This window comes from Portunus trituberculatus, chromosome 34, assembly GCF_017591435.1.
Source record: "Portunus trituberculatus isolate SZX2019 chromosome 34, ASM1759143v1, whole genome shotgun sequence".
Lineage (NCBI taxonomy): Eukaryota > Metazoa > Arthropoda > Malacostraca > Decapoda > Portunidae > Portunus > Portunus trituberculatus.
The window spans coordinates 5,160,098-5,187,045 of NC_059288.1; the positions used below are offsets into that span (position 1 = coordinate 5,160,098).

The 26,948-nt window shown below is 39.5% G+C and overlaps 2 protein-coding genes across 4 annotated transcripts in view; both read right to left on the reverse strand.

Annotated features, from left to right (window-relative positions):
- Positions 1-237: 237 nt before the first annotated feature.
- Positions 238-20,693, reverse strand: LOC123512704 (hydroxyacylglutathione hydrolase, mitochondrial-like). Of its 3 annotated transcripts, none has more exons than XM_045269240.1 (9): positions 20,561-20,693; positions 18,195-18,301; positions 17,598-17,713; positions 7,145-7,266; positions 6,508-6,737; positions 5,386-5,489; positions 4,894-5,038; positions 3,667-3,863; positions 238-3,311 (listed from the first exon to the last, which is right to left on the reverse strand). In XM_045269240.1, the coding sequence occupies exons 2-8, from the start codon at positions 18,262-18,264 to the stop codon at positions 3,730-3,732; spliced, it is 921 nt and encodes a 306-aa protein (XP_045125175.1). In that variant the 5' UTR covers positions 18,265-18,301; positions 20,561-20,693; the 3' UTR covers positions 238-3,311; positions 3,667-3,729. The 3 variants fall into 3 exon arrangements, with proteins under 3 accessions (XP_045125175.1, XP_045125176.1, XP_045125177.1); XM_045269241.1 differs by having other exon boundaries at positions 18,195-18,289; positions 20,561-20,691; XM_045269242.1 differs by having other exon boundaries at positions 18,195-18,233; positions 20,561-20,655.
- Positions 20,694-21,638: 945 nt separating this feature from the next.
- Positions 21,639-26,948, reverse strand: part of LOC123512706 (microtubule-associated protein 2-like) — a 29,885-nt gene continuing 24,575 nt past the window's right edge. The window contains exons 10-11 of the mRNA XM_045269245.1: positions 26,070-26,105; positions 21,639-23,984 (exon numbers count right to left, since the gene is read on the reverse strand). Coding sequence (XP_045125180.1) covers positions 23,898-23,984; positions 26,070-26,105 — 123 coding nt within the window. The 3' untranslated portion in view covers positions 21,639-23,897. The remainder of the gene's footprint in view (positions 23,985-26,069; positions 26,106-26,948) is intronic.

Genomic DNA, 26,948 nt, shown 5'->3' on the forward strand with positions numbered 1-26,948 from the left:
TTTATCGTCACAACACACACACACATTTCTACCTACAAAAATTACTTCACTCTTCCTACACTTTTTTCCTCTCTCTCTCTCTCTCTCTCTACTTTTCACCTGTGCAAAGTTCATACCTGTTAACTCTTCCCTCCTGTCAGCTAGTAATGTTCCTGAATGGTGTTCCAGCAGCTACTCGGATCCCAACACACACACACACATACACACACACCTGGGATATGAATAAAACATTGGCCATAAGTTTACAGTTTTCATGTCATTTATGGAACGCATCAACAAATATCAAAATGTTCATCATGGTAAGTACTACATGTTTGCATTTTGTATGGCTAGAAAACAAAAACTAATTGAAAAAATACAATCTTTTATCTGAAAATCTTGAGATCCAACACTCTTTTTTAGTTACAAACTTTGTAATAAAAAATAAGTAAATAAGGTAAATAAAAGGAGAAAATCTAATATCTTATCTGAAATTCTTGCAATCGCACACTCTCTATAAAAATATGCAAACTAAGCATCATGACATTCCAACACTTTGAGATCCCCTTAGAATAGATTTCAAGTGTTTATCTAATCATATCACCTGCAGAGACAAGATTGCATACCTTTACCTGAAAAAAACAAATATTCAACAACTTCATCTAAAATACTGAGTACCGATAATGTCCAAACACTTTATAATCACACCAGTAGTACAATAAATTCCACGCCTTTACTTAATCCTCTCATCTCTCAGATAAAAGATTGCATACCTTTACTGCTACAAAACCAGTAATAATGACAAATAAACCTTCCACACTTAGGTAGCATAGCAAAGTCCCACACAGGAGAACAAATGCTTGGATACTTCAAGATATTTACACTTGTTTTATACCCTGCTGAGTTTGTATCTTGAACTGATAGCTTATATCCTTCCTCCAGTGCTCTAGCCAGCTATGTCTTAGCCTACAATGTCTTCCTGCAGTGATCTTAGTGTATTTTTCCAAACAACACTGTGAAACCTTTTTTCAGCACTCAATCTAGTTGTATTTTACTCTACAGCAATGCATATTCCTCCTGCAGGGCTCTATCTATGTCTTGGTCTAAACTGCGCTATTGTTTTCCTGCAGTGATCTTAGTGTATCTTTTTAAACATTGTGCCCTTTCTTCAGCACTTCATCTACTTATATTTTACTCTACAGCACTGCACACTCCTTCAGTGCTCTATCTGTTTTGGTCTATATTGCTATATTGTCTTCCAGCAGTGATCTTATTGTTATCTTTCCAACAACACTGAGATCTTTCTTCAGCACTTCATCTAGTTGTATTTTGATCTACACTGTATCTCTGTTCTCCCGTTATCTATCTATTCACTCTGCAGGTCTTTGCTTATCCTTGCGTCTATCTATCAATGCAAGTTTCTAAGGGAATGACAGCAACTGAAGCCTGAATCCACTACAATTTTAGGAGCTTCATAATTTACAACCTGTACCATAACTTACAACCTATGCCTAATGCCTGACTCTACAGCAACTTAACAACCTGCACTACAGCCTCCAGGACCTAACAACTGCTGCATATCACCGGTAAACTAATGGTAAAGACTGGAGCTCTCTGCCTACTTGTGTGATCCCTGCTGTCCATAACTTATGACTCCTTCAAGAGGGACACTTCAAGACACTTCACAACGGAAATTTAGATTTGATTCAGACTACATCTCTCAGGGACTAATTAATCATTTTTCTCTGACAAACTCTGGAAGGCCTTGGCATAGTATGCCAAGGCCTTCCAGGTGGTAGATGAGCACTTTCAGGATTTTTAGTCAAATTAAATCAATTCATATAACTATTGTCTTACATAAGATAATTTAGCATGGATCAACTGGTGGAAAAGAAATAGATACATCCCTCACATTAAAAATGACTTATGTCCCTTGTTGTTACTTCATTCATGTGTTCTACTGTGAATAAATTGATATTTGCTGGAACTGAAATTTTCTGGAATCAGGTGGTATGCTGGGGCTGTACAGGACCTTCAAGTGGTACTTGCTCAGGATAAGGTTGGGAACCACTGCTCTAGACATGACAAGTGGGAGGCTTAAAGACGCTTCACGATACAATTACAGACTTCATTTCAGATTGTCTCTCTATACAACCAAATTTCCAGTGGGATGCTTTTGAGTCAAGTTTTATGCCCTTAGCCAGAGCGCCATAGAAAAAAAGTAAGATAAAGTACTGAAGAAATAGAAGAATTATAGAAAGAAGGCAAAAGAAGAGAAGTACGAGAAAGAAGGAAGAAGAGGAGGGAAGGAGGAGGAGATAAAGAAAAGAAAATAATCAGAAATACGTTCATCAAGACCCACTAGGATGTTACACCACCACCACCAGCACCAGCTTACAACCTCAGCCTCCAGGTTCACTACAGTTACAACCAAACACTGCATAACATGCCTCTACTAAGCATCCAGACCGACTGCCAAGGTTACGACTCACGTTGAACGTCACTGAACAATCACATAAAAATTTACAACCTGTGACAGAAAACGTAGCACCGACTTACTCACCTCTTAGAACACAAGATAGGACACAGTACACATCCTGCCTCTTTAACTCAACACCTCCACACGCTGCATGCCCAAAGCCAAAACTCACACACGATATCAAAAAGCCTTAGTGGTTACCTAGAAGCCATTTTTCTCTTAAGCCATTAACATCAGTAGCCAATGTTGAGTCACTATGAAGAATACAAATGTTGAAGCTTAAATCAAACAACAAAAACAAGTCATTATCACTAAAGAGGAAACTGATAGAAAAAAGATAAACCAGTGGACTTCTCAGTGATATATGATAAAAATAAAAAGTTTTAGAGTTAATATCAATGTAGAAGCTATTCAAGTTGAACCAAAAAACAATAGTTATTACTAATGAAGAGAGAGCTTATAGAAGATATCCCAGTAAAATTAAAAGGAAGACAGGATGGAAATATAAGGTTCTAGAATTAATATAAAAGCAAGAACCCTTGAGTTAAAACAAATAGAACTCTAATCATTATTATTGAAGTTGGACTGAAATACATACATGTAAAGATATTGTATTGAAAAGAAAAGGAACACAGGATAGAAATATTAGATTTTAACTGTGTCTTCTTCATATATATATATATATATATATATATATATATATATATATATATATATATATATATATATATATATATATATATATATATATATATATATAGATAGTTTGGGAAGAATGTATACCTTTGTGGCACCTAGACCTCCTGTCCCGATGAATGGTGCTACAGTATTCACCATCCACTTCTCGGCCACACTGGAGATGAAAAACATGCATGACAATTAGTTCAATGGATATTATAATGAAAATACAATGGAAAATATGAAAAAAAAAAATGCATAATAGCTGGCAAAACAAAAGTGGTAATGAATATACAAAAAAAAAAAAAAAAATAAATAAATAAATAAAAATGCAAAAATAATCCCCACAAAAATCCATTGATACAAAAAAAGACAACAATAGATGAAAAAGAAAGCAAGAAAACATTAAAAGAATCACACACACACACACACACACACGAGAAATAAACAAATAAACAAACCAACTAAATAACAAATAAACCAACTAAATAAATCAATATTACAAAATTAATGCCACACAACACACACACCAATCATTCCCTGGTGTAGGAGGAATGGTGTGGCAGGCGGCAGCGGTGTCGGTTTGAAAGGGTCTACTTAGGGGGCCTCCAGTTGTCCTTCTCAGCCCTCACAGCGGTCATGGTCTGCACCGGATCTGAGGTCTTGACATGTTCCTGTACGCTGGCCTCCCCCACACGCATGAAAGGGTTGATCTGCTTCTCCTCCGCTGTGACAGTAAGAAATATGTAATGTCACCCTGGGAACACTCAAGCAATGGGATGTTGATTTCCCCCCCCCCTTTTTTTTTTTTTTACATATGAGGGGTAAACTGGTCAACAGCAAAGGAAGAGGAAAGAGTAAAATAAACAAAATGAAAGGTTAACTTATTTGCCAGTCCCCAAACAGAGCTAAAAAAAAAACCAATAAAATAATTAAATAAATAAATAAAGGGTCCACTTATTTGTCATTCCACAAAAAAGTAAATAAATAAATAAATAAAAGACCCACTTATTTGCCAGTCCCCAATAGAAAGACTTACAAAAAATAAAAGGCCCAATTAGTTGCCAGTCCCTATGCAGGTCTGAGGGAGTTTGCCAAGAGAAAAGCAAGGGTAATGAAAAATAGAACTATCTGACCTTAAACTGCTAATGCTAAAAAAAAAAAAAATGTGAGAGATTGTTTCTTCATGGTTGCAGTAAGTGTGATGTTGCTATGTCACTCTTTACATGCTGAAAGAAACAATGGCATGCTGATCTGAAGGGTGACTTATGAAAAATATAACTATAACCTGTCTACAAAAAATGTGACTTTCCCAAGAGTGATAGTTTCTTCCTTCTTGTAGTGTGAAGCAGTTATATCATGCTACAGAGGCTGAAAGAAGCACCAGGATGTTATGAAAAATATAACAATATCTGGTCTTGAACTGTTAAAAATTGTAACTTTCTAATGTATGATTAAGTAGTGAAGACGATAAATAAATCTCAGGTTGACCCAGGAATACTTCACTCCTCTTAGGTTTTGATTCCAATTGTCTACCCATTTACTAAGCAATCATCCATATAACTGCTTCTAAAGGATGACTGTGTGAAGGAATGACTATTTCTCCTTCCCTGTGGTGATAAGTGTGCTGTTGTTAAATTATTCTTTTGGACTCTGCATGAAGCACTGCAATGTTGACCTGAGTGCTGATAGGGTTGAGGATACTGTCAGAGAATACCATCACCACCACTACCGTCACTACCACCACCACCACTCACCAATGCTAGAGGGAACGGATGGCAAATTTTCCTCACGTCTTTTCTTCACCCAGGCAATCTTCTCCTGAATGGCTGTGTTGTTTGGCTCAACATGCAGGCCAAACTTGAGGTTCTGGATGGCATACTCATGGCCACAGTACACAAACTGCAACAAAACATCAAAACACAGTGTCTTACAAAATAATAGTTTAATTAGAGAAATACAACAAAATACCCTACAAAATAGGACTCAGTTGAAGAAAGGAAGAACAAGAGTAGTGAACACAATCTTAAACAAACCATTACAGCACAGTGTCTTATAAAAATACAGCTGTTTAACTAGAAAAATACAAACTAAAATCTCACAAAATTCTGAAAACATTCCCGAAAATAACAACAACTCTCACTTAAACCTGCTAAAAATAACAGTAGGATGCTGAAAGGACACCACCACCAATTTGCAGTCCTATAAGGAAGCTGGACAAGAGGTAGTGTGTGTGTGTGTTCACTCACGGTATGGTCCGGCAAGGCTCCCAGCACCTCAATGAGAGCTCGGTACATCTGTGGCCCATCGCCCTCAAAGAATTTGCCACACCCACCGATGAACAGAGTGTCACCTGAAAGTTGTTGGTGTTTAAAAGCACTGCACTGATAAGCCTCATGAACTGCTGAATAAAGGGAAATCTGAGTAACTTTCTCATAAAACTTCACCCTTTCATTACTGAGTCGCATTTTTACTTTGAGTTTTTGGATGTGATAAGATGATTTTATTGACATTAAGAAGGATTTATGGAAGACTGAAGATTAATGGCCAGTTCTCACTATTTTAATCCCCACATGAGTTTCTGAAGCTGTATAAAGTCATCAAATAGTAAGCAGGATAAAGATGAAGACATGTCATGGTACTAAAGGGAGAGAAAAAAAAAAAAAAAAAAACTTTATCAAACCTGCTGAAAACAATGTACAGGAACGTAACCCATTCGTTAAGCGGGGGTTGCCTGTACAAATCTTACATAAACTGCTAAAAAGACAAGATCAAAATGACTCTTACAAAACTTGGCTGAAAATAAATATAAATGTAACTAACAGACATATGTTAGGATAAAATTTAAAAGTCTCCCTTATAACGATAGGTGGAAACAGACAGGCATGCTTTATAGACCTTATGACCTCTTGTAGCTTCCATACGATAAAGATTACTAGTGCTGAGTCATTAACAGGTCTTAAATGGGACAAATACATGGCTGAGGATGAAAGGTACAAACAGATGGGCATATTTTCAACAGGGACAGCCATGCATAGGCCAAATGACTTCTTGTACCTTCCATTAATAAATATTCTGCCCATCTCTCTAGTACAAGAGTTAACCAGTACTCTCAATCATTCATCCCTTTCTCTGGTACACTCTGGAACTCCCTGCCTGCTTCTGTATTTCCACCTTCCTATGACCTGAACTGAAGAGGGAGGAGGTTTTAAGACAATTATCTTTTTATTTTTTTTAACTCTCTTGAACCTGCTTGGGGACTGGTATCTAAGTGGGCCTTTTCTTTTTATCGTTTTTGGTACCTTTGGCCAAATATTCCCTTACAAAAAAAATCACTGCCTTCAAACAACACAACAAAACAAGAACAGTACCAGTAAACACCACAGGCTTGTGTTCCGGGTCATCTGAGGTCACGTAGTAGCAGATGTGACCCTTGGTGTGACACGGGGTGAAGAGACACTCCACTTTGAGAGAGCCGATTTGGAGTGTGTCGCCGTGACCCACTAATTGAGTCAAGCCTTCTATACGGTCATCCCCTCCAACCACCTTCAGGGGCTGCCCAAAGGTACTGACCAGCTCCTTGTTGCCCCCAGCGTGGTCCCTGACAGGGCAGGGGAGGGGAGGGGAGAATAGAATAGAGTAGAGTAGAGCAGAGCAGAGCAGAGCAGACAAGAGAAGAGAAGAGAAGAGCAGAGCAGAGAAGAGAAGGGAAGAGAAGAGTAAAGCAATGTTAAATATAATAAGGGAATGCAATGGAATGGAATGGGGAGGAGAGAAGAGAAAAAGAGAGAGAGGAGAGGAGAGGAGAGGAGAGGAGAGAAGCAGAGATGAGAAGAGAGAAGAGAAGAGAGGAGAGGAGAGAAGTGGAGATGAAAAGAAAGAAGAGAGGAGAGGAGAGGAGACAAGTGAGTAAATGATTTTGGATGTAGCACCATAAAATCATTCTACATCTTCACAGGGTTTTCATGGTTCTGGTGATTAAATAATGACAAGTCTGTATCTTTGTACCAGTGGTGGTGTGTGGTGAGCACTGTGGTGAGGGACACTCCGGCAGCCTTCACAGCCTCCAGTACAGTCTTGGGCTCCACTGGGTCCACTATTGCTGCCTCCTTGCTCTGCTCATCCATCAGCTGCAAAAAAGGCACACAGGTAGAACTTGTTTTAGTGTTCACTGATGGAGTTTTATGGAAAATTTCAAGAAATGAGACAGAGGTAGGTCCAGGATAAAAATTTGAAGGGGGGCTTACTTTGGGTAGAACTTCAGCCCCCTTAATCCCCCCTCCCTGGATCAGCCACTGCTACTAATACATTATCTACACACCAGAAAACATTGAAAATTACGGTAAATATTGGACATTTTCTTGCTTGCCCTCAACTCTTCACACTACTAGTTTATTCTTCGGCATCTAGAAACATTCGCAGTCACTTTGAAAACCTTGTATAATATGCTAAATATGACAGAGACCAACACAACTTTTCTTCTCTTCCCCTATTTCTCCTACCTTTCTCCTACTACCACTACTAGTACACACCTGTGCCTAGAAATGCTCGCAGACACCTTAAGATCCTTGTACATTATGGTAAATATGACGATGTTCCCATATTTAAGGGAGATAAAACCCTAACATCTAATTACAGGCCTGTCAGCTTAACCTTAATTGTAGGTAAATTAATGGAATCAATAATAACAAAAAACATTAGTGAACACCTGGACAAACACGGCTTGAGAAATCAAACACAACACGGATTTACGAAGGAAAAGTCGTGCCTTACAAACTTGTTGAGTTTTTATAGTAGCTAAGGTTTGTGAGGCTGCAGATAAGGGTGATAATTATGACATTCTATACTTAGATTTCAGTAAAGCCTCTGACAAGGTACCTCACCAGAGGCAATTGAGAAAGGATACAGCCCATGGTATAGAGGGTAAAATATTAGGCTGGATTAAAGCGTGGTTAGACGACAGGCAACAGAGGGTAGCAATTAATGGATCTAATTCCTATATGGGTGAAGTAATTAGTGGGGTGCCACAGGACTCAGTTTTAGGGCCATTACTATTTTTGATATATATTAATGACTTGGATAGTGGAATTAGCAGTGACATTAGCAAATTTGCAGACAACACGAAGAGAAGTAGATTAATCAGGTCTGATTTGAATGCCATTGCCTTGCAGGCAGATTTAGATAGGGTGAAAGAATGGACAGATAAATGGCAAATGCAATTCAATGTTAACAAGTGCAGGATACTGAGTGTAGGTAGAGATAACCTACACAATAGGTACATTATAAATAATGAGGCATTAGGCAGTTCCAAGTATGAGAAAGATTTAGGAGTCATAGTTAGCTCCGATCTCGGTCCAAGGAAACAATGTATTGAGGCCAGGAATAAGGCAAATAGAGTACTAGGATTCATTTTTAGTATTAGAAGCAGAAGTCCCAAAGAAATACTAAGACTATACTTGGCACTGGTCAGACCACATCCTGACTATGCAGTACAATTCTGGTCCCCACAGTATAGGAAGGATATAGACTTATTGGAGTCAGTGCAAAGGAGGATGACTAAAAAGATACAGGGAATGAGATATTCCCTATGCAGCGAGACTGAAGAAACTCAACCCGCATTTCTTAGAGAGACGTAGGTTAAGAGATCTGATAAAAGCATTTAAGTGGTATAAGGGTTTTAACAAAGGGGACATGAACGAAGTTCTTAGGATTTGTAAAGGGGACAGAACCAGAAATAATGGGTTTAAACTTGAGAAGTTCAGGTTTTGGAGCCAAATGGGAAGAAACTGGTTTTCAAACAGTGGTTGATGAGTGGAATGGACTTGGTAGTCATGCAGTCAGGACTGAATTAATAGGGAACTTTAAAAGAATGTTAGATAAGTTCATGGATGGGGAGGACAGATGGAATTAGGTAGCTTTAAGGGGACCGTCTGGTGAAGTTTTTGAAAAATAAAAAAGAGAGGTACGTGGCTAATTTTTTTTTTTTTTTTTTGCTGATAGATGTTTATTACACGATGTTAGTTTTGTAGTTATAAGCGAACTGACCCACAAATAACTACGTGAAAAATAAAAAATCTATTTAAAAAATATATTTTTTTTTTTCCTATAAACTTTGTCACTTTTTTTTTTTTTTTTTTTACATTACAAGGGCACTGGCCAAGGGCAAACAAAGTGTTGGAAAAAAAAAAAATCCCGCTGGTTGCCAGGCCCTGTTGAGAAGAAAGGAGAAAGAGAAAAAACAAAAAAAAATCTAAAAGGAGGGTCCAGTTAACGTAAGAGGTGTCTTGACACTCCTCTTTTGAAAGAGTTTAAGTCATAGGCAGGTGGAAATACAGACACAGGTAGAGAGTTCCAGAGTTTACCAGTGTAGGGAATGAAGGAGTGAAGATACTGGTTAACTCTTGCATTAGGAAGATGGACAGAATAGGGATGAGAAGAAGTAGAGAGTCTTGTGCAGCGAGGCCGCAGGAGGGGGAAGGCATGCAGTTAGCAAGTTCAGAAGAGCAGACAGCATGAAAACAGCGGTAGAAGACAGATAAAGATGCAACATTGCGGCGGTGACTTAAAGAATCAAGACAGTCAGTTAGAGGAGAAGAGTTGATAAGACGAAAAGCTTTAGATTCCACCTTGTTTAGTAAAGCTGTGTGTGGATCCCCCAGACATGAGAGCCATACTCCATACACGGGCGGATAAGGCCCTTGTACAGAGCAAGCAGCTGGGAGGGAGAGAAAATGGACGAAGACGCCATAGGACACCTAACTTCTTGGAAGCTGATTTAGCAAGAGTAGAGATGTGAAATTTCCAGTTTAGATTTTTAGTGAAGGATAGACCGAGTGTGTTTAATGTAGAGGAGAGGGAAGTTGAGTGTTATTGAAGAAGAGAGGATAGTTGTCTGGAAGGTTATGTCGAGTAGATAGTTGTAGAAATTGAGTTTTTGAGGCATTGAACAAAACCAGGTTTTCTCTGCCCCAATCAGAAACAAGTGAAAGATCAGAAGTTAGGCGTCCTATAGCATCTCGCCTTGAGTCATTTAATTGTTGTTGGGTTGGGCGTCTGTTGAACGCTGTTGAATAATGCAGGGTGGTATCATCAGCATAGGAGTGGATAGGGCATTGAGTCAGATTTAGGAGATCATTGATGAATAATAGAAAGAGAGTGGGTGATAGGACAGAACCCTGTGGAACACCACTGTTGATAGTTTTAGGGAAGAACAGTGACCGTCTACTACAGCAGCAATAGAACGATCGGAAAGGAAACTGGAGATGAAGGTACAGAGAGAAGGATAGAATCCGTAGGAGGGTAGTTTAGAAATTAAAGATTTGTGCCAGACTCTATCGAAGGCTTTCGATATGTCAAGGCCGACAGCAAAGGTTTCACCGAAGTCCCTAAAAGAGGATGACCAAGATTCAGTTAGGAAAGTAAGAAGATCACCAGTAGATCTGCCTTTACGGAAACCATACTGGCAATCAGAGAGAAGGTTGTGAGCTGATAGATGCCTCATTATCTTCCTATTAAGGATAGACTCAAAGGCTTTAGAAAGGCAGGAAATCAAAGCTATAGGGCGGTAGTTAGAAGGATTGGAGTGGTCACCTTTTTTAGGGACAGGTTGAATGTGAGCAAACTTCCAGCAAGAAGGATAAATAGAAGTAGAGAGACACAGATGAAAGAGTTTGACCAGGCAGTGAGCGAGTTCGGAAGCACAGTTTTTGAGAACAACAGGAGGGACTCCATCCGGACCGTAAGCCTTCCGAGAATCAAGGCCAGAGAGGGCCAGGAAAACGTCTTTATAAAGAATTTTAATTTTAGGGATGAAGTAGTCAGAGGGTGGAGGAGTAGGAGGAATATGCCCAGAATCATCCAAAGTTGAGTTGGTAGCAAAGGTTTGAGCGAAGAGTTCAGCTTTAGAAAAGAAGAGACAGCTGTAGAGCCATCTGGATGAAGTAAAGGAGGGAAAGACGAAGAAGTAAAGTTGTTAGAGATATTATTGGCTAGATGCCAGAAATCTCGAGAGGAGTTAGAATTGGAAAGACTTTGACATTTTCTATTGATGAAAGAGTTTTTAGTAAGTTGGAGAATAGATTTGGCATGATTACGGGCAGAAATATATAGGGCATGAGTTTCAGCAGTTGGATGGCTACGGAACCGTTTGTGAGCCGCCTCTCTATCATTGACAGCACGAGAACAAGCAGAGTTAAACCAAGGCTTTTTAGCTTTAGGGTTAGAGAAAGTATGAGGAATGTATAGCTCCATGCCAGAGATAATCACCTCTGTTATGCGCTCGGCACAAAGAGAAGGATCTCTGACATGAAAACAATAATCATCCCAAGGGAAATCAGAATAGTACTGCCTTAGTTCCTTCCACTTAGCAGAGTTAAAATGCCAGAAGCACCTCCGCTTAGGCGGGTCCTGAGGCTGCACTGGAGTGATAGAACTGGTAACGGAAATTAGATTGTGGTCGGAGGACATATTTCAATTTTGCCAGTACGGACATGAAGTATGTTGTATACCAAAACTTTTCACCTCAGAATTTAGATTTTTTTTTTTGTTTTGATGGCCATTATGAATTTTTTTTTTCGATTTTTTTTTTATATAAATGTATATTGTGGCACTTAAAAAAAATTCCAAATTCTAGGAGGTGGAAATGTAGCAGCTTCATTGAGCTTCAAAATGATACCTCAAAATTGAAAATCCGTTGAGAAATGTGGGAGAAGATTCGATTTGAATGATAAAAAGTGGAAACTGAGAAAAAGGCAAAAAACCCCAGAGGTGTCATTTTCGTCTTCTTTGACCCTGTACATTTATTTGGGTTGGATATTTCGTGCTCATACACCACCATGTGCATCATATATCCCTTTTAGGCATGTTTAGAATATTCTGTACGGCTCATATGGCACCTGGCCGCCAAAACAATGATTGTGATTAGTCGCTCGAAGGCGAGGGTGTCTCCCATCCATGCATGGTCGGTACAACTTGTAATTTCCACTTGCACCGTTTGTTTAGATATTGTAAGGCAAAAAAGGTAGATAAAATAGGCTGGATTGTGGCTTGCAAGGTGTGAAATAACGGGCGAGATACTCAATAGATCCTCCTCCCATCGCAGTCACATGGACACTGAAATGGAAGGGGAGAGGGTGTGTTCCTGTGTACGCCATAGTACTAAGTTGCCAGCGCCCACCTTTCCTTTCTTTCCGTGCTTATCATCATCATTTATGGTACAGAGTGGGGAGGGGAGAAGCCCGGGCTGCGGTCGGCGTGACAGGGGCCCTTTAAAGTTTAAATACCCCACGTATTTTAGCGTATTTCCCCAAAATACTCCATCACTATGTTGCCATATGTTTGGGGATGCTTTGGTGGTGTTTTGGGGATTTTCGATATTTTTCAGATTTTTCGATATCATGGCCACCGGACGGTCCCCTTAAGGGGCTATCACACTGGCCTATGATACGCGGAACGCGGGCCATGGTTCTTGGTACGAAACCAGGAACATTATCACACACAAGCTGCCCGCGTTCTTGCTATGCTAGGCAAACGGCCCAGCAACCAAGACCAAGCCTAATCAAAATAAACCAAACAAAAACCATGCCGCTTATATCTTAGCCTGTACTTCGTTCAGAAATTGCATTTGCACTTCCTCTTATTGAAGAAAAATAAAAGAAACTAGAGAAAAACCGAGACGTGCGCGACGGCAACTTTAGAGCCAGAGGTGGTTGCCATGAGCCCAAACTATTGACATGACATGACATAACATTCTTTTTTAGTTTAAATAAAAGGTTTTTTATTACATATATTATGTTTATTTTTTCATTGGGATAGCATACGGAGAACCGGGATAGATATGAAGCCATCCCAACTTTGCTCCGCTAATCCCCGGCAAGTTTCAGCTATCTGGAGGGGATGTTCCTCGTTCCGCGTATCATAGGTCATTGTGATAGCCCCTTTAAACACACAGGGACTGCCTCGTATAGGCCTGGCGGCCTCTTGCCACTTCCCTCTTTTCTTATGTTCTAAAAAGAGCCAGGCAGCGACTTTTCTCCTCGTCCTCTATCTTTTCTTCCTTCCTCCTCTTCCCACTCCTGCACCTACAAACACTCGTTGACACCTCAAAATATTGTACATTACACTAAATATGGCGGAGAGAGACTGGCATGCTTTCCTCCACCTCTCTTCTTCTATTTTTCCTTCCTTACTATTTTTCTCCTCCCTCCTCCTCACACTCCTGTTACCACTACTAGTACACACCTGCGTCGAGAAACACTCTCAGAGATCATGGAAAACCTTATGCTAAATCTGGCGGAGAGCCAACTGGCCGGGTCGGGGCCGGGGAGCGCTCGGTCTGATGACGTCACGGGCTACGGGGTCCATGCGCACGGCTTTCCCGGCAAGGAGCTCGTGACGTCACAAGTCTCGTAAAATACGTGCCTAATTCATTTTGAAAATCGAATTTTTAAATACTGCACACAGACTGGATTCCTTTGTATATTTAGATTCCTCATATCTTTTAACTATTACCAATAATAACAAAACACTTTAAGCCTGTGTAGTAGTAAAATGAAAAATAAAAATTAATTTGAAAAAGTTTTATAACACTGATATCATTGAATATAAATTTTGTCTACATATTCGACTCAAACAGGAAGAAAAACCTTTAACAAATCATAAACGATTTTTTGAAGCAATAATATCTCCCCTAGAAACTCTAATAAATAAATTCCTAATCTAGGTTACGAATAAAATGACACCGGAAACCCGACACATACTGAAATCAAAACACCCACAAACCCAACTCTTGTTCCACGCAACACATGTATTGAAAACACTTAACATGTTACTAATCATCATTTAGAAACAATAAAACTCACCTACACCACCGAAATCATTGGTGGGAGAAATATCGGTAAAACAGTGTAACCGATTTGCCCCAGGTGGACCCAATCCAAGATGGCAGCGCCACCAGCGGCGGCCAGATGCCGCTATGCTCACTTTATGACCTTCACCACACGTACACCAGGCGATGGCGGATATATTAGACGGGATAATATGAAAGCACAGGCCGGCAGCTCCATCTAATGGCATGTTTGGCTTGTAATAAATAAAAGGTAAACAGATTACAGCCGATAAATAGGAGCTGCCTCCGGCCTGACCTGACCCTTTGTTTACATCCGGGGTTTTTATTTTCTGCTGGGGGTCATTCACTGATGACTTGTCCTGGAGGTTAGGAAGGGGTGGCTAGGTTCAAAATGACGACTTGTAACCACAAAATGTAGAGTTAAATGCATGTAACCCTTATTTGCTAGTGAAGCCTGACACGGGCCGTCGCGGCGCCCTCCCATGGTCCCGTGGCCACCAACACCGCCCCACTCTCACACCTGCCTTACACCTTCAGGCACGTATATAAAGTTTAGCTTACTTTACCGAGAGGCCACACAACACTTCACAATTAGTTTTCGTCTTCACTGCGTTAAATGTTCACAATAAACCATTTCCTTCTTTCATCTTGCCTGCGTGTTCTGGTCATTTCCACTGCTGTTTGCATATTACTTATCTTTTCTTCGTAGCAGAGAGAATATGGGTTAATTCGTTAAATATTACACACTATCAAGCCACTGTCATGTCAATACAAGGATATACTCCAATATTACTGAGCGCTTGCCTGCATCACACCTTTCCAACACTGCGGCTCACGAAACACTGACCCGACTGACCGGTCACCGCTGGGCGAGGAATCAAGACAGTGTTACCAAAACAAAGGATCCACATCAACGAGTGTAAATAACTATTTATACTCGTTGATCCACATCCTTTATTCTAATTATGTTTTCTCAAATCACCAAAATTTTATATTCAAGGCTGCATGTCAATTATAGACTGACAATACGCAAGAGACAAAGCTTGTGGAAATTCATAAACGATCGTATCTCTATGAAGATTGTCGTACATAACTAGGTTTTCTCTTCCCTACACCTCTCCCCCCTCCTCCTTACTCCCCTCTCTCTCTCTCTCTGTGGCGTATCCAGGATCAAAGTTTAGGGGGCTAACCTGAACTCTGCACTCCTTGGGAGTGGTGGCAAGCCGCTGTAAGCGAAAAGAGCCTCATCAGCTTATAGCGGGTTCCCTGAACCTCACAAGTTCGGAGAAACAATTTTGTGAGCTTCTTTATTTTTTTCATTTAGCTATACAGGTTGAACCCCGATTTAACGGCAAGCTCGGGAATTTGCCGTTGCCGTTAAATCGATTTTGCCGTTAAAGCCGATAAATACTAAAAATATAAGAAAATAATAGAAAATAAAAAGTTAGGTTAGGAGAAAACGAAAATTAATGTTCTTACCATGTACTGGACGCTTCTTCCGCTCAAGAACGCAGGTGTCTTCTTATTTACTACTGTAGGTGAGGAGTTACTGTTGCATGGATGGAGTGGAGGTTGAAGGAACGGCTGCAAGGGTGATATCTTGCTGGCGATCACTGATGTCTGCAGGGTCTGAATGGTTGCTGATGTCAGGTAGGCTGATGTCTGGGGTCTCTGGTGGGGTACTGACTGGTGTAACAGTACTAACTGAAGGGAGACTGGGATTTTACGATGTCTGGAGCAGATGATGGTCCTGGTGCAGATGATGGATGAGGTGAAGGAGTACGCTTGTCACACATAGCCTTGAAAAGATCTTGTAGCTTAGTCTGTTTGAGAAGTTTCGGTTTTCTTTGATGAGAGTGGATTGTATGTTGTACACCTGCATAATCTGTTGTTCTGTGATGCAGGGCCTCTGCTCCAGTGCACAAATCAGTTCTTCACACAACTCGATGGTCCTGTCATGTGAGACTTTTTTCGGGTGTTCATCATCCTGTGTGCTGTTCTCATCATCACTGTCCTCCTCCCTTTGCTCCTTCTTAAATTCTTCTGGGGTGGTTACCATCCTCACTATCTCCTGAGACGTGTAAGCGTGTGCCACAGGACCATCGTCGTCCACGTCTAGCCACTCCTCAACCTTTGGCTCTTTAAAGCCTTCAAGTGCCCCCTCATCTTCGTGGCGTAGTGTCTTGTGGGGCATGCAACGCCAGTACAAAGCAGTCTCATCGGCATTGTAAACTTGTTCTGGACTTAAGTTCTCATCCTTGATAATTTTCTCAAAAACATCAACATACCGCTCAGCATTCTCGTGATCGGCAGACTTAGCCTCACCACAGGTCGTTCCTTCAGAAATGCCATGCCGTTTCTTAAACCGATCTAGCCAACCACTCGACAAATGAAATTCACCTTCAATGTTCAGTAAATCAAAAAATATTTTAGCCTGCTCAAGTATCATGTCACCAGATAACTTAACACCTTCACTGCGTACTTGCGAAACCACTCCATTAAACAAACTTCTAAGTCCTCGTACTTTCCAGGTTTCATATGCTTACGTTTGCTCATTAACTTCTTACTGTCACTGTCAGCAAAATACGTTAAAAGTTGCACTTTCTGTTTCTTTAAGTCGTACACAGTAGAGCGAACCACACCGTACATTTCACACAGCTTACGTACGGGTAAGCCACTATCCAACTTCTTCAATAACTCAACTTTCTGTGCAATAGTCAATGACAAACGCTTTTTCTTTTCACTTGGACCACTTTTTCCAAAGTCTGCAGGCCTTTTCGAAGCCATTTTGCCAAAATATATCACCGAACTAACAAAGACTAGGATGAAAGTAAATGAATACGTCTTCTCTCTATGCTGTCTAGGCGGGAAATAACGCTTGTGGCGGGAAACTGCACGTGGGTTGGAGCGGCACACCAGCGCCGGTACATCGGTGCAGCGGAATCGGTACTAGGCGATGCCAGTAAATGCCGAAATGCCGTTAAAGACAACACTATGTTCCCACCGGAAATTTTTGCCGTTAAACACGGGATTCCGGTAAATCGCGTGCCGTTAAAGCGGGGTTCAACCTGTATGTAGAGCTAAATTTATGTAATAAGAGCAGTAACTAATCTATTATTGATAGGCACCAGGGCCAAAATTGTAGCCTTTCTTACATCCCTACAGGTAAAGACAAAATTCTTGAACTAAAAAAAAATCACAGCAAGTCACAGAATCTGATTTAGCCTTTTCAGAAGGCCTTGTTACGTTAGTGTTCCGTATAGACGTGTTACCTTGCACCACATATTATGTACACCCTTGCTCATTGTAAACAAATATTTTGGGGGCTTCAGTCCCCTCGGCCCCCCAACCACCTCCCTGGATCCGCCCCTGAAATGAAAATAGTTCTGTGTTTTAATTCATTTTCATATTTCCCTCTCCTGAAAGATATCCAGAGTATCAGTGAAAGGGCCATTTTTTTCATTACTAAGATGGACAAAACAAGAAATTGATTGACAAAGCTTTACAGCGAAAGAATCAAAATACCAACTAACTCTGGAAGAAATTAATTGGACAGAGCAATACCATTATACCACACATCATTCATTAGTTAGAGAGACTGACGCACACACTCACCAGGTACATGTAGTTATCCGAGAGTGCGGGGAGGACCTGTATCTTCATGGTGCTGTGTTCAATAGTGGTCTGGGTGCTGTGGAACTTGTCAGACCCCACGCTGTACCACGCGTTGGCTGCCACGAAGCACGGTAGAGTTAGGCAGTGGGAGGGATGGAAGGTACTATACTAATACTGGGAATTGTTGTGTAGTGATTTGAGCATCTAATAAAATACTGAATGAGTGTCTTTGGTATTCAAAAGAATATAATAACGATACTAATAAAAAAAAAGGCTTCATTCATCTCCATAGAAAAAAAATACCCAAAATATGTTATAAATTATGTGCATCTAATTAAATACTGAAGAGTTTTTTGGTAGCAATGATAATGATATAGGTTACTATAAAGAACACTTACGATAATGGTGTCAATAATGATGATAATGGTGATGATGATGACAAAATTAACAATATTAATGATAAAGGTGATCATAACGACAACTACAACAATGATAACAACAGCAATGGTAGTGATGATGATGATGATGATGATGATGATGACACTAGCAATGATAATTACAACAATGGTGGTGACAGTGATGGTGCAGTTTGCCCACCTTTGAAGTAGGCAGCTGAGAGGCTCTGCACAGCCCGTTCTGGTAGAAGAGAGGAGACTAAGCGAAACATTCACCCAGCATCAGATTAACCACACCTGCGGGCAAAACTAACACTAAATTATACGACATCGCATCTTATATTAACTCTGGGGGGCATCAGGGAGTAGTTAGGTTAGGTTTGGTGAGTTAGGATATATATTCACCTTAATTAAATTGTCATGCTAAATTTTAGATGAATTATGTTAAAAATTATCTTTAACTAACTGATAAAAATAAATCTTAGATGAGTGATGCTCAAAATTGTCTTTGATTAACTTATGAAGGTAAATCTTAGGTGAATTATGCTAAAAAAAATCACTTTAATTAACTGACAATCAGAAATTTTTGATAACCTATGCTAAAAATCACTTTCATTAATTGGAAATAGTAAATCTTATGTGTTATGCAAAAATTTCTCTATAATTAACTTATGATGGTAGTTTAGTCTTTGTGGGTGGCTGAGGGAGCATGCTGGGTTAAGTTAGTCAGGTTAGGCTAGAAATTTACACGATATGAAAAAAAATTTGCTTAAAATAATAGTAATATTCCAATATATCAGGAAACAAATCAAATTACAGAATTATCTGCAATATAGGTAAAACCAAATTGACATAGAACATTACATTGTCAGGAAATCATAAACTGTAATGAATGCAACGGTTAATGTTTATAATCGGTCCTTGTCAGTAGTGCATGACACGACTGCATCTTGTGGTAGTATACTCACTGTACTTCACGTTTTTTTTTTCTTTCTTTCTTTTTTTTTTCCACGCTTGGCTATTACAGACTCATATTAATATTTTTGAAAATCACTCTGCACCAAAAAGAGATTCAGATTACATATAGCCTTGGTTTGATTAGTTTTAGGATTGGGTTAACTTAGATTATGTTTGTTTTGGTTTAATTTGTAAGGGGATACCAATAAGACCAAATTTTGCACTTCTTTAAAAAGTCTAAGGAGAAAACTGTCATGCTTGGCAATTTAGGGAGGCGGTGGCGCAGTGAATAAGGTGGTGAGCGTGGGATCGGGCAGACGTCCACGCGTAGGTTCGAATCCCACCACGTACAGCCTTAAAACACTTTGCCATTTGTCGAGTGGTTTAAAGTTACCTACATGTCACCATGATACTCAGGTTACACTCAAGATGAGCTTGGGTGGTGATATGGGCCCTAATAAGGGTACCACTATAAATAAAATTGCCTGCGCTACTAATGGGCAGAAGCTGAACAGCGCTTCCCATACACTCTTCAAGTGTGCCTACAGGCGCTATAGGCCTTACCGTAAAAAAAAAAAAAAAAAAAAAAAAAAAAAAAAAGGACCTCTTCTAATTATTTACCATACTCAAAAATTTTTAAAAAACTCAAAATGAAACTATCCACAAAAAGGAAGAAAAGACAGAAACTAAAGATATTGATCCCATAATGAAGGGAGACTTCAGTACATCCTATGAAAGAATAACACTTGCATGTTTTAGCCTCAAAATAAATGGTAAATGCACTGTAATAACCATGAGTAAGACAATAAACGGCAAATATTTAGAACAAGTCCTTCCCCTCTATCATCACCAATGCCCTCCCGGTTTATGTGCTACTGGGAAGGACCGATTCTAGACATTAACCCCTTCAGTACCATGACATGTCTTTTGCATTCATTCTGCTTATCATTCAGCAATTTTATACAGCTTCAGAAAGTCAAGTGAGAGATTAAAATAGTAAAGACTTGCCATTAATCTTCTGACCTCCACAGACCCTTGCTAATGTCAATAAAATGGGCTAATCGTACACAAATCTCAAGATAAAAATGTCTCCCAGTACTGAAGGAGTTAGCTAATGAATAAGGTAAATTTGCAGTTTCAACCAATATACCCTATTTTATATTTCTTTTTCCTTATGTCTAACAAGCTTGGGGATCTCCTGCAAAAGCGGGGTTTTAGGGTGGGGAAACCAAACCTAACCTAAATTCTGTCCTGAAGTTATTATTAATTTCCGATAGAGTAAAATAGGGTTAGAAATGCTCGTAGAAGTGTGAGCTAGACCGTGAGAAGGTATATGGTAACGTGTGGTGTATTGGTTGAACCTGCAATAATTCCAATAAACAGCAACAAAAATAAGAGAGCAAATAGCCAAAAAAGAACCGGTCTGTAAGTAAAAATAGATAAAAGTCACTTAAATAACCAAATATTTTCCTCTTTTCTCAGCGGCGCCGGGTCAGACACTACCCATTCATAACTTTGATGTATAGCAGAATAAAATGCAATGTCTACCTCATTTCCTGCTATCAATGGGAGTGCTTTGTTATTATCTAGCGTTCTTTCTATTCTACTTACTTTTACGGGAGGAATTCAAAGGTAAAAGTCACCGCGAGTCACTCCTGACACTGCTCTTCCTGTTCGTCCAGTCTTCCTGCCTCTGCTCTTTGTATCTTTCTTTTCAACGGTGCCTCTCTCTCTCTCTCTCTCTCTCTCTTTTTTTTTTCTCTCATGCTCACCTACAGAATTACTCTCTCTCTCTCTCTCTCTCTCTCTCTCTCTCTCTCTCTCTCTCTCTCTAAATCCGCCATCTACCCACTCCTACTAACATACATAAACCCTCTAAGCAAACAACCCCAGAACCACAATAATTTCCCTAAAGATCCCAGGAACCGTCAAACACTCACTTATCCCCTTAAAAAACATTATTAAACACAGTGACCTCCCTTTAAACACTCCAAAAAGTTTTTCACCTTATCAACTCCTCTGTGACTGCCTGTCTTCAACCTCTTCCTCACCACCAGAATGTTGTATCTCTTGCTATCTTCTATTGCTATTTTCATGCAAACTGCTCATCTGATCTTGCTAACTGCATGCCTCCCCTCCTCTTGTGGCTTCGCTGCTCAAGGCTTTCTTCTCCTCTCACCCCTATTCTGTCCAACTCCCTAATACAAGAGATAACCAGTACATTCAATCATTCATACTTTTTTTTTTTTTAGCTATCCCATGTGGGGTTTTCACAGGAATTTATGGGCTAAAGGGGATACTTTTTGGGGTACCTCTTATCTCAAAGCCCATCCGCTAAAAACTGTTGTCCCAAGTGAGGAAGCCCAACCTACACTCGGACCATGAACAGGATTCGAACCTGTGCGCCTGGAGATCCCTCGTACCCCAAAGCACGCATGGTTCCACTGTACCACGGCGGCTTTCTCTGATAAACTCTGTAATTCCCAGCCTACTTCTGTATTTCAAACTTCCTATGACTTGACTTCATTTAAGAGGGAAGTTTCCAGACATTTATCCCTTTCAGACCTGCAAGAGAAATGTAGCAACTTAGTGTGCCTTTTTTTCTTTGCTTTATGTTGTCCTCAACCTGCATTTCCCTCTTACATAAAAGGAGAGAGAGAGAGAGAGAGAGAGAATGAAAACTCCCATGCATTTTTAGTACATGTATTTTTATTTCATCATTTTTTTAACATATTTCATGGATTTTATCTTTCAAAAAACTCAGTTGGAAGTAGTTAAGAATGACATTATGGAGTGAGACACACGAAAGACAATTAATCGTAATAAGCTGAAGTTTTCTTTTTTTTTCACACAAATTTGCAGGTAAAAAAAAAGGAAAAGAAAAAAAGAAAAAGAAAAGTTGAGACGGTTATATAATACTTTCACATAATAAAACGATATACAAGCATACATACATTCAATTTTAAAGGAATCTCAGACAAATAGTTAAAATGTACTGTAGATTTTTTTTTCTGATGTATTTTTTCAAGCAATACATAATTTCCTTTTCACTTGTCAATAACATGTATTCATTTGATCTGATTTAATCTCTATGTATTTCCTAGTTCATCTCCTTTATAAATCTACCCTGATCCCTGTTCTATCATCATCCTGTACTACATTCATACATCAATCAATACAGTGTTTCTTGGTTCGGTCTGGTTTATGATGCCTTTTTTCATTAAGAACTATGTTTTCTCTCTTGTTTCTTTACATCAATAGGTTTTCATTTTAACTGATATCATTTCTTTATCTCTTATTTTCTTTCCTTGTAGCTTTTTCTTCTAACTCAAACCTTTCTTTATAAGATTTGACCTAAATGATTCTCTTTCTCCAATATGTCTGACATCTTATCCATTTGTTCTTTGACTGATAATTTTCTCTTTATTTGCTCTTGTTCTTTCCCTCATTAATTTTTCCTTCCAACAAATAATTTTTTTAGCCTTTTTCAGCAATTTTTGTTTAACCTGTCACAGTCCCTATCTATCTGTTCTTTCATTGATAATTTCTTAATTTTCTCCTGTTTTCTTCCTCTTAAGTTTTCCTTCTATCTCACAAACCAGTTTTATGTTTTTCTTCAGTAATCTCTCATTCTACTCTATTATAAACCCTATCACATATTTTAAGCATCTGCAACACACACCTCAATACATATATATAAACAACACAGCCTTTCTTGCCCTTCTATATATAAAAAAAAAGACAAAATGATAATAATAGTAATAATAATAAAAGTAAGAGTAACAGCTAATGTCCCACATGCTAGCTAGTGGAGCATAGCACTTTATTGCTAACTTCTCTATGTAGCAAGGAAAAAAAAGAACATATACAAAAAACACAATACAAATGATAATACTAGAAATAAAATGAACGAAACTTTTTACAACTTGACTAATGAATGTTTTTTTTTTATATATATATGCTTTTTTTTATTACTCTATTTTCTTGCCTTGACTGAAATGTCTGGAAATTAAGAATGATTGGCTTTATGATGCAATGATAATATGAACAACTACATTATTTCTTCTTTATGTCATCTATATACACAAAAAAATTGTTCCAAGGTTTAACACACAGAATTATGTTCCTGGCAATGTAGAAGCAGCAGTAGTAGTAGTAGTAGTAGTAGTAGTAGTAGTAGTAGTAGTAGTAGTAGTAGTAGTAGTAGTAGTAGTAGTAGAAGTAGAAGTAGTAGTAGTAGTAGTAGTAGTAGTAGTAGTAGTAGTAGTAGTAGTAGTAGTAGTAGTAGTAGTAGTAGTAGTAGTAGTAGTAGTAGTAGTAGTAGTAGTAGTAGTAGTAGTAGTAGTAGTAAGAGTAGTAATAACAGCCTAAGTAGTACTGCAATTGTAGGAATAGTAGTAGTAATAGTAGTAGTCTGAATAGTAGCAGTAGTAACAATCTATTTACCATGTATCAAAAGCGCCTGCAGAAATTCTTCCCATTGTTGACATGCATTCAGGCAGCGCGTGGCCGAGCCGCAGTGGTGAGAGAGGGACAGACTAAGTGACATTTCTGACTCCAAAACACACACATGACTTCTGGACCGACAGTGAATGCACATGAACAAAGGGACAATGCAGTGGACAGAAGTATTCTTACGTAGTAGTACATTGCCAAAACGTCTGTCAATAAACGCCGCAACCTCCCAAGGCGTTTACAAGACACCCTTGGCAGATCCTCTCTTGATGCAATGCTTTGAGACTAAACCATAAGACTGATTTGAGAGAGAGAGAGAGAGTGAGACGGGTAATCCATCTCGCCTCGTACTTTTAGCCTTAGAGTCAAGGTAGGATTAGTTCGGCTCAGTCTAAGGAGATGTAACAGTGAATGCTGGCTGGCTTCCTCCTTCCTCCCTGCTGCTTCACATATCAGCCTCACATCAGCTTCCCTGCTTCCCTCCTCTGCTGACTCAGTGGGCAGGGGTTGTGCCTCTGCTTGAAGGGGATGTGGCGCCTGCTGCTGCTACTGCTGCTGCTGCCTGCTCCAGCGTCTCATCCTGAAACAGAGATAAATAAATTGAGATAGGTTAAGGAATCAGTGTTTTTCCCTACTACACTCCAGCTTAGGCACACCACAGCTGGACACACACCCATAGCTGGCAACACACATGTACCACAGCTGAACACACACATGTACCACACACTCACAGCTGGCCACACATATGTACCACAGCTGACACACACACACATACCATAGCTGACACACACAGCTGACCACACACACATACCATAGCTGGCCACACACATGTACCACAGCTGGCCACACACTCACAGCTGACCACACACACATACCATAGCTGGCCACACACATGTACCACAGCTGGCCACACACACATACCATAGCTGGCCACAAACATGTACCACAGCTGGCCACACACACATACCATAGCTGGCAACACAGATGTACTACAGCTGGTCATACACACTCACAGCTGGCAACACACACTCACAGTTGGCAACACACCATACACAGATGATCACACACACCCACAGTAAGCCCCACACCACACACAGTTGGCCACACATGCCCACACAGCTGGCCACATACATACACACAGCTGGCCACACACCACAGCCCTTTTACAATGAGACCATTCCCTCACAAGTACTCCAGTCACCAGGCCATGACAGATAATAGTCGTAATAATAATAATAATAAAAAATACAATGAAAATAAAAACCATTGATAGCATAATACTAAACGCAGATACCATACTCAATAAACACCTCACCCCTTACATCATGCATTAATATCTAGCCTTCCCAGCCTCGTATAGTGTAAAGTGCCATTGTGCCTCTATTACTGTAGTGACACCCAATACAGAGAAGCTCGGCAGAGGTGCAGAGTTCACCACACTTCACACACACAAGGCAAGGGAAGGACAGATGACAAATGACAGTTTTACATCCAGGCTTAAGGTAATTCATTCACTTTAAAATCCAAATCTTTCCTCTCTTATGATTAACCCCTTCATTACTGGGACACATTTTTTACCTTGAGTTTTGGGTATGATTATATGATTTTATTTAAATTAGGAAAAGTATATGGAGGTCACAAGATTAATGGCCACAGTCTTCACTATTCTAATCCCCAACATGAGTTTCTGAAGCTGTATAAAATTGCCAAATTGTAAGCAGAATGAATATGAAAACAAGTCATAGTACTGAAGGGGCTAAAAGTAATGGAATATTTTGCCATTTACCATTGCCATTTACATATAAAAAGGATAGATCAATAAATACAGTTCTTAAAAATTATACACAAGCCTAAAATCCCAGTTGTCTCTTCCTTCTAGCATCTACCAAAGCTAACACACTACACTGCAATACATATTAAAGCAGCTAACCCAAGTATTTACTAAAGAAACCTTTATCTTGAACTTATTTCCATCATATGTAACTTCTAGCATCTACTGAAGCTTACAAAATACCCAGAAGATAAGGAAAGAAGCTGCAGTGCATATAAGAGCAGCATTACCAAACATTTAAAGAAAGTTATACCATGAACTAATTTCCACCATATACCATTTTTAGCATCTATTGAAGCTTACAAACTAAAAAAAAAAAAAAAAAAAATCCCCGGCAATAAGAAAAGAAGCTGCAATGCATAAAAGAATACCCAATCCTGGCATTTACCGAAGAATATTTTGAGTACTATGTATATCATAAACATCAAAACTTCCACCCTACACCATTTTTGGCATCTACTGAAGCTTACAAACTACAAAAAAAAACAAAAGAAAAGAAATGAAGCAGCAATGCACATCAGGAAAGTTAATTCTGGCGTCTATTGAAGAAAATTTTTATTACTATACATGAAGCTAAAAAATAACCACCCTATGTCATTTCTAGCATCTACTGAAGCTTACAAACTACAAAAAATACCCAAAAGATAAGAAATGAAGCTGCAATGCATATCAGGAGAGCTGGCCCAAGCGTGCACTGGCCGAGAGAGAGACAGGGGGCCGGGAGACACAGTGGCGGGAAACAGAGTGCCGAGATACAGGGGGCCGAGAGACAGGGGGCCGAGGGAGGGTGTGTCTCGGGTGTACAGGTAAGCGCTGACCGTGCCGTGCCTTTACCTGTGTGGCCGGGGAGGTGAGGCCTGGGCTGGGGCTCTGTGGGGTAAGGAAGGAGCATTAGTGGTAGTGGTAGGAGTGTTGTGGTAGTCTTGCTTTTGTTGGTTTTTGTTGCTACTGCTACTACTGGTGGTACTGCTGGTGGTGTTAGTGGTGATGGTGGTAGGAGTGGTTGTGGTGTAGTGTATTTATTGGTTTGTTTGTTTTGTTGTTACTACTCTGCAACTACTACTACTGCTACTACTTCTAATAATAATAATATTAACTAGTACTACTACTACTACTACTACTACTATCATTATTGTTATCATTATTATCATCTTATTACATACTACTACTACTACTACTACCACTACTACTATTACCACTACCAGCACTACTATTACTATTACTACCACTAGGAATACTACTACTACCCCTACTACTATTACTTCTACCACTACTACATTTAATAACAATCACAAAATAATCACAGTAATAATATTAATGTTATTATTCTCTCTCTCTCTCTCTCTCTCTCTCTCTCTCTCTGAAGGTAAAAATTGTCATACAATCAAACAGAAAAGAATATAAACAGGAACTTGAAAATAAAATACATTTCAAAACAATAAAAACAATAACATTAAAAGCAAAAATCTAAGACAACAAACAAGAAACAGGATGAAAAAGGGCTAGAGAGAGAGAGAGAGAGAGAGAGAGAGAGAGAGAGAGAGAGAGAGAGAGAGAGAGAGAGAGAGAGAGAGAGAGAGAGAGAGAGAGAGAGAGAGAGAGAGAGAGAGAGAGAGAGAGAGAGAGAGAGAGAGAGAGAGAGAGAGAGAGAGAGAGAGAGAGAGAGAGAGAGAAAAAAAAGAAAAACTTAATTTAGACCTAAAAACACACAAA

Coding starts and splice junctions, on each gene's coding strand:
- LOC123512704 (XM_045269240.1), bottom strand. CDS start 18,264: ATGTTTCGCTTAGTCTCCTCTCTTCTACCAGAACGGGCTGTGCAGAGC. Junction 17,714..18,194: donor CTCAGCTGCCTACTTCAAAG/GTGGGCAAACTG, acceptor GCTTCGTGGCAG/CCAACGCGTGGTACAGCGTG. Junction 7,267..17,597: donor CGGATAACTACATGTACCTG/GTGAGTGTGTGC, acceptor CCTTTTTTGCAG/CTGATGGATGAGCAGAGCAA.